At 31.1% G+C, this 12,301-nt stretch overlaps 1 protein-coding gene across 1 annotated transcript; it reads right to left on the minus strand.

Annotated features, from left to right (window-relative positions):
* Nucleotides 1–2,220: 2,220 nt before the first annotated feature.
* Nucleotides 2,221–8,047, minus strand: LOC134699216 (piRNA biogenesis protein EXD1-like). Its single transcript, XM_063560826.1, has 2 exons — nucleotides 7,945–8,047; nucleotides 2,221–3,828 (listed from the first exon to the last, which is right to left on the minus strand). Exon 2 carries the CDS (start codon nucleotides 3,806–3,808, stop codon nucleotides 2,849–2,851), a length of 960 nt encoding a protein of 319 aa, XP_063416896.1. The 5' UTR covers nucleotides 3,809–3,828; nucleotides 7,945–8,047; the 3' UTR covers nucleotides 2,221–2,848.
* Nucleotides 8,048–12,301: the final 4,254 nt, after the last annotated feature.

A 12,301-nucleotide genomic window follows, 5' to 3' on the forward strand; every position in this document is an offset into this window, starting at 1 on the left:
TTAATGAATGGAAGATAGATACCAGGATAATAAATTACACCAGACGCACGGTTTCGTCTACAAAACAATCATCGATGACGCTTTTTTTTAAATGTAAAAGAAAAAAAAAGACTGCCATATGTATAAATATGTATATATAACACAGCAGACTAAAATCATATAAGCTAGGACAATTTTAGATACGCAATAATATGTGTTCACGAAATCAAAATATGGTCGTGTATTCGATTTTTTTACAATTTGCGCGTGTTAAATATTAATCTTTTAAAGCACTCTCTGAATTAAATTTATTTTGATGAAAGAGTATTAGTTTACTATACAATTATTAATGAACAATCGATAACAATATTATCACATGTTAAATGACTTTTTGAACATTATCTAATATTTTCTTTTCTGAAAGCTACTTTCTATTTTGATGTTCTACAGTTTTACGATTAAATATACCCGATTTTTAAAAATCATCAATGTTTCTAGAAATAGGAATCTATTCATGTCAAATATAATAGACAATATGACAGCTGTTTGGTTTTTTGTGTGTAATTTACTCTACTGTCCGTTATACTGTCATGTTTTAGCTGATATCTATCAATTGTTAAACCTTAAAGAAACCCTTGCTTGAGATGAATTGGATGTTTAATCTTAAATTAATAAGCCTTAGGGTACATTTAAAAAAAAACAATAACACACGATATAGTATCCAATGTTTTTTTTATTGGAAGTCAAATTCTTTAATATACCGTCCTTCAATCCTATACGTATTAATTATTTACTGCAAATTGATCTTTTTTTTTTTTGGTATTAGAGTTATAATGTAGCCTCCATTCATTTGACCATATCTGTATTTCATTTTGATGGATATATATTGTTTTTAATTTTACTAATATATATCTGTTTGCTATTTCCATTGATTTGCATTGAAAGTTTAAGTATGTTATTGTTTGTATAACTGAAATGTCTATTCTCTTGTTTTTTCTTACAAAAAACAACATTTCGCATCGTAAGACAGCTGCCTGTTGACTGGTTTGTATAGTTTTGATTTCGGCTTGTACGATTTATATCGTTTATATCGTTTATTTTGCATATTGTAACCAAGAATTGTGCGAAATGCAGGATCGTCTGTGCCGTCCCATGATAACAAATAGGATTCGATAAATTCTTCTGATTTCTTAGGAGGACAATAATTCTTAGGAGCAAGACAGAAGATATTTGGATTTTGTTTCATTGTTGTGCACGCTTCTTTGGAACGTCCCACCTATTTTTGAACTGGAAATGAGATTAAGGTGCATAATTCGATTCAATCTTTTCAATTTTGATATTCAATGAAATTTGATCAAACTAGTTTTGACCTCCAGCAGAAATTTATGACTGACGGTGGTCCATTGTAGACATACAATTTATAATATTGTCTAAAAATGAATTTTAATAAAGTTGTTAATGTGCGATTTGTTTTCTCTGGTTCATATTGTATTTAAGAGATATTGTTTAAATGTTTTAGCTCTTTTTTGTTTTTCATATTTATGTAGCAGAATATTCCCCTGACAACCTTCGAATACTGTCGTATATCCATTTCCATATGTCTAACATGTCTAATGTAGCATTCAAATCAGGACTTTCCTTTAATAAATTTCCTCAGATATCAGTATTTTTTTCTATGTACATGGCTTGAAGATCGCATACATGTATACCATGAAATATGCGTTGATCAGCCCTCCTCGCTCTTGTGGAGGTTCATACGATTTTCACAATGTCTTACCCTGACTTGTATCTGTTTTCTTTATAGAGAGTCGCATCTGTTAACTACTGTTACTTGAAACTTACTTTTTACTACCTTATTGATCGATTATCCGACATAAATGTATACAAGCAAATGAGAATGTTTATGTATCAAATAAGTTATAGATTGATAATATAAATAGGGAATGTATCAAAGAGACAACAACGTGACCACGCAGTAGAGACAGCGCAAGGCCACAAATGTGTTATCATTTTGGTCTCTCGTGGACATTTGTCTCGATGGCACTCATACCACATCATCTTGGTTTTATTCTTAGCTCAGTGACAATACACCTCACCAGGAGGAGGGCCTCAGCTGGCCACTTGACTCAAATTCATGTAAGGTAAGTGAAAATTGACATGACACTGAACCCTGAAACATATCGCTCTTGTCTTATTTAAATAATCTAAAATTAGAATTAAAAAATTCAATCAATAAGTTCATTCTTGATAATATGTTTAATTGAAGAGGTAACAGAAACATATCTAGTAAATTATTAGATTTTCATTTGTAGATAATTGCCAATAACGATATCCAGATACATCAACTGTGTTCAAACAAAATATTAATGTATTGAAATAATATTTTTCTTCCTACATGTAAACTTAATGTAAGTGGGTATTTTCAATAAATGCAACATTTTTTCTGTCAATGAAGGAGTTATATTGAAAATGTAGTGAATTCGAAACAATATGTTTTATGTTATTTCGAATGGATAGAAATCATATTATTGTCATTCCTTATAATTTAATTCTAAATTCCATTTTAAGCCGAAAAAACATAAAAAGGTTGATTACGTCAGGGTAACATGATAAAATTATGTCTATGAGCTGACAGACAAAACACAGTCAGCCAATCAAAGACACATAACATCCAAAACTAAACTATTTTGCGATAACTTAACCAATCAAAGTGAGATATTTGATATAGTAATATTAGTTTTGTTAACATATGTTGTAGGTAGCATTCGCATTATCTTTCTTGAATTGACAACAAGGATTTACATCGCAATAGTAAATATAAATGTGTGGTTAAATTATCATAAGATAATCATGACATGAGAATATGCCATTATAATATTATGCCCTTTGGTAAAATTCCACTGCCATCACGGTAAGTTCTGTTTTTTGAACGGGTAGTGTCACAATATCGACTGGATGCTGCTTTCCAGACAATGTGACTCATTCTAGTACGAAATGCGTCATACAGTTTGAAAAGACCAAGAATATCAACACTTGCATATTTCAACATGCTTTCGTCCAGTGGCCTTTTCTCCCAAATATTACTCGACATACTCATACTCGATCGTCCTTGTAACTTGACATTCAATAATGTGTCGTCCGTCACAAATAACTCTAGGCAATGCTTAAGACTTCTGATCTTAGTATATCCATTTCTGTATACATGTATTCGATTGTTCACCTCTAGTATTTGAACGTCTAGTACTCCATTAAGTTTGACTTTGTGAATATGTAATAATGCATCCGCATCTTCTCGGCAGTCGAACATCAGCTTTTCTGTTCCACTGTCCTCGAGTATAGAACGGAGACCATCATCAAATACACTATTCCCTATTTTCAATATATCGATTAGATAGACTAAATCTCGAGTGCCAATGTTAACTAGTGTTACTGATCCAAATCTTGACAAATCTACCCCTTCGCAATCAACAGCTATCATTTGCTTATTTCTTATCTTTTCCTGGAGCTCTTTCATGGCTTCAATAAACTTATCCTTCGTGTCAACATATTTGTAGGTACCGGTTTCGTTCTTACCAATGTTGATGGTAATGGGAATCATAGTAATATGGTCATCCTTTCTGGCAACCTTCTCTTCCTTCTCCTTAACAGGTTTTTCGTTCTGATTTGCCTTTTTATTTGAAGATTGATTGCTTTTCTCGACGTTTTCTTTTGTCAATGATCCTGGTGAACTTTCTAAAGAAACTTTTACTCTTTTGGTTTTGGTCTCATCGATAGTTTGTTCTTCTGTGTCATCTGTGCCTAACGTGTCTATTTTGCGTTTAGTTGCCATTTTATGTTATCTTCGTTATCCTGAAAAAGAACAGATCAGTTATAAAATACATTTTGTTCTCAATTAACTACTGTATGATATCTACATGTTAAACTATCAATTCATTGAATATATCTAGAAAAAATATAAAAAAAATCACCCAAATACATATACAAAAAGGAAACGACAAAATCTTGTCAAATACATGTAAAAGTTGCATGTTTGTCAGAGTTTAAGATACATGGAATTACATCAATATTTATTGAAAAAATAAACTAGCTCTTACAATTATTAAAATAGCACATGTATATGTAGATGAAAACACCAATGCATAGATATGTGTGTAGTATTTTAAAAAATAATGCAACAAAAATGTTTAATACCTTATATGTATGACCAGTCTCACTGTAGAAGTAAAGATGATTATAAAAGAAGATTTTAACACTTTCAGCAACATTTGTGTTGGTCAAAATGAAATAACAAATGTAAGAGCCACTTTTGTTGACACTAAATAGCTCTTCCCCGTTTAAGATGACATATCCTATATAACTCATTTTTTTTTTCATATGTTGAACCATTGCAGAGCATGATTTTAAATAATTCTTGATTTTGAAGTGTAAAATTGAACACAATTTACTGAAAATATAATTGAATATTCGTCACAAATTTGTTTTTCTTTAATGGTATACATACCTAATATGTTTAGATGTATTTGAATAAAATTTGAAAAAGCGCGTTAATTTTTTTGCTATTATCATGATAATGACACTTTACGGAATAACACTAAGTTCCATGATACGTATATTACATGATGTCAGCATGCTTAGAAAGTTTTTTTTATTTGGTTGATAGATATACCACCAACTTTATTATTGTAACATAATCTTTTACTGCATATCCTTGTGTTGAAAAGTTGATACACACGACGAGATTTGACTAAAATATTTTGTACTGTAAGATTGTGCAATAGAAGATCCTGGTATACACGTAAACATACATTTGTAATGGAATGTTTACAAATAATAATGATACAATGTAAAATATAGTTTCATGTTTGCCATTAAAAAAAGTGTCAATCACTATATGCATGATATGAGCTTGAATAATGTTTAACTAGGTACAAATTGATTTTAATATTTTTATTAGAAGAGTCAAGTTCCGTTACTAATTTATATATGCCTTACTAGAACTTTGTTCGACAAGAGAAAAAAATCGGTGAACAGGCTGCATCAAGTACCGTATAGCGGGTTATTTTCGCGAGTAAATATCGCGATTTTCATTGAAAAAGGTAAACGATATATTTTGGCGGTTATTATTTTGGCAGATTCAAAATATTTATTAATATCTTTGCATGTACACTTTAAAATTGGCGGAATTTATTTTGGTGGTTTTGTTATATTCGCGAAAATAAGTGAAAATAACCCGTTTTACGGTATAAGACGAATTTACAGTATAATAATATAAGTATTAGAGACTAATTGTTAACAGTCAAACACAAACTAACACATATATCAAACTCCAAGGAAAAAAGTAAACAAAAAGTGTCATACTTACCAAAGAGGACTACCAAAAACTCATCAAACGAATGGTAGATACTTGTCATATTTCTGACTATGTAAAGAGATTTCCTTATGTAAAAATGTTAATTAAAACTGTTTAAGAGCTAGCTAAATCTCTGACTTTTATGACAGTCGTAATGAACTCCATTATATTTACAACAATGTTTGAGTTATTCGGGCTATCTTTTTGCGTCACTGCATTTGTTAATATTTTGAAACCATGGATTCGGGCGTCACTTAAAGAGTCTTTTGTAGACGAAACGCGCGTCTGGCGTAAATATGAAATTTAGTCATGGGATCTATGATGAGTTTATCTATCGTTTTTAAATAAATAATTTTATGAATGTATATGTACGACTTTCTGTATGCTGTATTTTTCTTTCACCTATGATTAAAGATTTAAATATGTTCCATACTACGTTAATAGGTTCTACGAATTTCTGAAAATTAAAACTTCCTCTTACTTGAGCAACACTACATTCCATTAATAGACATTCTAATGCAACAACGTTTGTAACGTTCATTTTGATTGGATAACGTCACTTATTTACATGTCATCAATTGACAATTGATGCTATGGGACGAACGCGCAAGCGCAGACGGCATATGACAGATTTAGAAAAAAACATGTTTTAACGTTGTTTTCTGTCAGTTTCATTAGAATGGAGATAACTATATTGTATTCCTAGCTGCGACAACATCAATTTGGGGATTTGATGGTTGCAATTACCCGTTTACTGTCTCCGCTAACGCGTCGCCAGTTAACTTAATTTGCGACCATCAAATCCCAATTGATGCCGTGGGAGCTTAAAATACGATACATTTATCTCCTAAATAGACAATATGTTATTGGCGCAAACGCATTTACAATAAATGTTAATGACCAAACAATTTGCAATACATTTTAGTAAATTACAAACAACTTTAGAGTCTATATATACATGTGAATAAAAGATTAAAGGTATAATGAAAATCTATTGCAATAGATTTCTTCTTGCATTTAAACAATTTGTTACGAAAGAGGAAGATAATTTAGTGCCGTATAAAATGTATTATTAAATGTAAGATTTATTTCATTTTTATTGCACAATGTGGTTAAATTTTTTCCTGTAATTTTGAACAATCTTAATACAAAAGTCTCTGTAATGCTGGAGTACCCTTTGCAGTGTAGCAGCATTTGCTGTTCATTTTCAATTTCGCCTCTTCTACAGCATGTACAGATTTCCCAAATTCTTTGATCTCTGGGCACTTTTAAATATTTTCCTCTTTCGATGGCAAGGTTGTGTACACTAACTCTTAATTTACACAATGATGATCGATCTGATCCATTTCTTAAAGCATCAACATAACCTGCCCGTTCACTCTATTTGTAAACACTCCGGAAAAATGTTAATTTTTGAGATGCTGAAATATTTGCATGTTTTTCCTTAACTTATTAAGTTTGGACAGGGCTTTACAAAGTAGCCAGAAGACGGTGAATTTCCGCCGTTTACGGTGGCTGCAAGTACCGGCTACTTCACTGAAAAAAAAATATAAATTCAAAAAGAAAAAAAAAACTTTTTCAAAAGATTACAGTCAGACGACAGACGTGTTGCCGCAAAGTCACGGTCACGATAAACAAGGATGAAAAGTCAGTGTTTACCTTGGACTAAATATAGTTCACAGGAATTCAGGTCACTGATTGTTTGTCTATTTAAAATAAGAATGTATCGTTTCTTTTGAAAGATATCAAGAGAGACGTTCCGATTTTCATTGAACGATAACAATAGAGACGTTCCGATGGTCATTTACTCGTTGGTTTTGGCTTTTAGAACGTGAAGACAATAAGATAGGATAACAATTGTATGTTATGATATAATATCAGTCAAATAAAATAAAGTGAAGTAGATCATGTTGTTCAGAATCGGGAAAACAGTATCTTTTGAAGTACATTATTCAGAGAATCAAGGTCAAAAACGAAATTAGAATATTATCGACTCAGCCACAAATATTTCCAAATGGTTTATGTATCCGACTAATTGAACAATTTACTTAAAAGAGAAAATCAGAGGATATATCAATTTTCTGTCAATGCTTGAGAAATAATTGTATGATTTAAATACGCGTACCAGTCTGAAGAAAAAGGGGGCCAATTTGTTTACAAATGCATGTAGTTATGCCTAATAAATCGATCAAGATTTCCAACAAATCAGATTATTATATAAATAAAACTCCTTTTAAAGCAAATAAATTTGAAGCATAAGGTAAAGAAAATAAAAAATAAAAAAAACATTTTAAATGTCAAAATATGGGTACAGCCGTCAACGTTGTGGCACCATCTGAATCACAATATAAAAGTACTTAGAATGTTCAAAGACAAGATTTTTTATTTTTTCTTAAAACACATATCATATAACTTTTGTATTAGAATTTACATGGATAATATGTACTCATTATCAAGATCATTAATTTATTTTTTCATAAAAATAACTAAATGTTGCGATCACTATCAAAATGTATCTTAAGAACAGAAAACGTTTGACAAATAAGAATTATAAAGCTACAACATTACTATCGTTTTTGAATAAATAATTGTATGAATGTATATGTATGACTTACTGTACGCTGTATTTTTCTTTCACCTATGATTAAAGATTTAAATGTGTTACATAATACGATTTTCTGAAAATCAAAACTTCCTGTTACCTTAGCCACACTACATTAACATTAATCTATTAACTGTCACTGATATCATTTCATGTTATCTTTTTGATAAACTATTTGAAAAGAAATCGATGATTAGAAAAGCACAAACCATACACTCGATCGATTATCTTTTATCGCTTTCATCATACATTTCTAAATTCAGAGGTCTAAAAATCATTTGAATGACTTATACAATATTATGTTGTTTATTTTGATAGAGGATGAATCAGAATTTCATTCACAAGCATTGTGACTCAGAAAAGGGAGTTGTTGAGAGCAAAAAGATAGATATGGAAAAAATAATAAAAAAATAAAAGTCTTAAAATGATCCACTCCATTATTGTAGTAAATGGAAAAACAACAGTGAGAAATGGTGCAATCTAAAGGTATTTTATTGCATCATTATTATAGCAGGTGATGCACTCATCTGCCCCCGAAGATTAATATTTCTTTTGCATAAGTGTCACTGATTTTATATTAAGTTGTTTGTGACAAGTTGGAATGTTTTGTTTTCATACTATGTATATTGCACCTGATATTTTGCTTTACTTTTAATGCTTGGTCTTTACAACAGATCGCTGATAGTCACTTTTTACTTTGTTCATTTTTTTTAACTGGATTTGGCAAAGGTATAAGTGACCCATATCCCCTTTTTCAACGTATGGTGAGTGTTTCGTTCTTATGATGTTTAGATGTTTATATGAGGTGTATCGTATCCTTTATCCAAATGCTGCCAACAAATGTAATGCTAATTGCCTTACATTTGTTTGCGCTTTTTCAAAGACTGTTACTCGCAAAATGTGTTGAGGGTTCATCGTAAATATTTGAAGTGTTTTTTTTTTTGTTTTTATACATCTTTTTGATATGTTATTTCACATTTTGTTCTGTTTAAAATCGTGTTTAACTCTTCAGAAATACTTTTAAATGTCAAACTAGCTCACACTTGACCAATGTTCTATATGACCATCATACATATTTCAAGTTCTTTCAGGGATCATAAAATCATACGTTTAGATTAGGGAGCTACCATTTGATTTTTATGGGGGGGGGGGGGGGGGGGGGGGGGGGGGGGCTAGGATGAAATTTGAAAAAAAAGGCAGGACAGGATTTTGAGTAAAAAAAAAGGCAGGATGAGTAACTTGGCAAAAAAAAAAAGGCAGGATGACAATTGTTGTAAAAAAGTCAGGATAAGCTAAGAAAAAAAAAAGGCAGGACCGAATAGACTGAAAAATAAAAAGGCAGGACAGAGATTACAACTAAAAAAAAAGGCAGGACAACATTTTTCATCCTAGCCCCCCCCCCCTAAAAATAAAATGGTAGCTCCCTTACCTTCTGCATAAAGTGAATTGATAACATATTAACAAACTGAACACCTTGTTTTCAAATGGTCTTAGGGGTGTGTAAAGTAATTTGCAATACCTCATATTTGACTGAAACATCTACCTAAACGTATAACAAAGATATCGAACACATAATTATATATATTCAAATAGGAAAAGTTCATAAAACGACAAAACCAAAGTCTAACTGTCAAAGAATCGAGTGAAACGTCATGCTAAATCTAGCATTCAAAATTAGGTCACATATCAAACAAACTTGGTATTAAAGGTGACAGCGATAATCCATATCCATATTCAATTCAGTCAGTGAAACGCCTTATCGAGGAAAGATGTTACCGTATTAAAACCATAGTCGATCTAAATTACCGCGGTGAACTCAGTAGCCATTCACTTTAAGTATTCAAACAACAGTCATGACGATGAGTTTGAAAGTTCTGAACATTGTTATTGATTTAAATTGATTAGAGTGTCAAATGTCTGTCAAAGATCAGTTATTCTTTCTAGGGACTACGACTTCAATTACATAAAATGTATAAAAACTTGAATGTCATACTCAATGAATCAACAACTAAAAGAGGGATGAAATATACCAGTGCTTCATTAAATGGCATACCGAAAACAACAAGGACAATCGCGAGCGATAAATCACCGTAAATGTGCATGATATGTGATCCGTTATTGAAAACTCTTTCGAAGTTGTGAATAACATGACAGAGATAAACTGTTTACAATATTTATCAAAAAAAGAGCCCTTCAACAACGACGAACAATCACTGATGTTGTTGCTGGCTCGTTCATCAACGTTTAAATCTGAGTTTAAACCAATTTTTACTTTCAAACATTATATTGCTATACAATAAAAGAATTATTGCATCAATATTGAGGAGTATTATCTCTCGTAGAACATATATTGCACTCGCAAGATCGTGCAGTATAACATTCTACTCGGGACAATATTCCACAATATTCGTGCAATAACCTTATAATATAATTAGAATAATCGATAACGATAGAAAAAAACCGATGTGTTTCTGTATATTTTACGATACAGATCGTGTAACATGTATATTTTACTGTTGTGAGTGGAGAAAAATGTAATACATGAGTTATACTTGTCGTACTAACGGAATCTGTTTCTCCTAATTACTTTTATCCTTCTTTTTCAAAAATTTACACCTATGCAAGTCGTTTTTCATGACTTCAAAATGGGAAATTGAGAAAAACCAGTACATTTTAAGCCATAAATTGATTTAGACCTATCATTTGTCGAGAATAGATATCTCACTACTGAAGAGCAATATTTTCTCACACATGTCTAGAAATAGGGAAAAAAAGACAAAAATAAGGGAAATATGTATTTTAAACAAAGAGTAAACAACGACAACCACTGAACAAAAGCGCTAGGCTTTTCAATCGGGACACATGTTTTTGTCGGAAATCTAAGTTGAGATTTTCAGTGAGAGGTTGAAATATCTAAATATATAAAAGGACGATAATTCATGTGAATATTTGATACAATATAGTATAGAAACTTTTCCGTATGTCCTATTTTACCTTCAACGGGCCTTTACAAACTGACCAATCGACTCAATGAACTACAATGCATTGTGGGCTCCAACGAGTTAACTACCACTTGAAAACACGTGGAATTAGTGGGAAAACTGTTAACTAATATAATGTCTGGAACTCTCATAATACATGTTTTTGTTTTACGAATATGTTTATTGTAAAATATAAAACATAATCTTCAATTTGTATGCTCAGATTAAAAAAGTATTGTTTTCTGGCTTCAAAATCCGACTTCTTTTCCATTGTTATGCATTATACATGAGTAATAATTTCAGATGAAGTGACGACTGTCCAATCCAAAAAATGTTTGAGCACTTTAAAACCTGCATGATGTCATTCCAAAAACATATCTGCCTCGGAAAACACGATGCTCTGGCAATTTAACACTTCTGTCTGTACTGGATGTGCAAACTGTTTCTCAGGATCTGAACTTAAAGTAAGAACATCATTATATTTAGTATGCTAAACAAATGATTTATAAAAGCGGGAAGGTAAATAGCTTTATATATTTTTATAAAGTTTCATCCATCGTTGAAGTCCGTCTGATGCTAATTTTATCGTAAAAAAAAATACCTTAGAGGAATTGTTATAGCTGCTGTCCTATTAACGTATGTGCAATATCTTCAATCATTAAAATCCTCTGGATCGTATTGGGTACAATATTCCCTATTATGGTTTTCTAAAACGTGATTTTTATATATATAGAAATAGGAATATGAGATATGAGTGCTAAACGAGACATCTTTCCTTCCAAGACACAATCTAGTAAAGTAGGCAAACATAGGTTCAATACTGAAAAGTAATCTATATCGGGACTAAAAACTACTAATGTAAAACAATTAAGAGAACAACAACAAAAAACAAGCTTATTTATATACAAAAGAAGAAGAAGAACTAACCAATACATAGAAGAAATATAATATGTTTTGATCCAACGTTGCAATTTCCTCGCACATAAGCATGTTTAAAATAGGAAAAAAAATCAAAAATACTGAAATATTTTTAAAAAAAAACAGTTAATACTTATAAATTTTGTCAAAACTGTCAGACAAGAAATGAAAAAAAGTCATATGTACTTTTGATGAAATATGATAGATGTTATAATAGACTTAGTGCATATTTCGTACATGTCAAATTCTAAATATGAAAATATTCTAAGTATTATTCTACAGACGTCAGTTAATATATTTCATAATCGATAACTGACCTTTCTTTGTATTAAAATAAAATGGAGATGTGGTATGATTGCGAATGGCACAACTATTCACTTCAATTCAGATGAAGTGGATGTAAAAAATAATTGGCAACCGTTATGCTTTCATGCAACAATGAGAAAACCCATACCATATAATCTGCTATAA

The sequence above is a fragment of the Mytilus trossulus genome, unplaced genomic scaffold (genome assembly GCF_036588685.1).
Source record: "Mytilus trossulus isolate FHL-02 unplaced genomic scaffold, PNRI_Mtr1.1.1.hap1 h1tg000050l__unscaffolded, whole genome shotgun sequence".
Lineage (NCBI taxonomy): Eukaryota > Metazoa > Mollusca > Bivalvia > Mytilida > Mytilidae > Mytilus > Mytilus trossulus.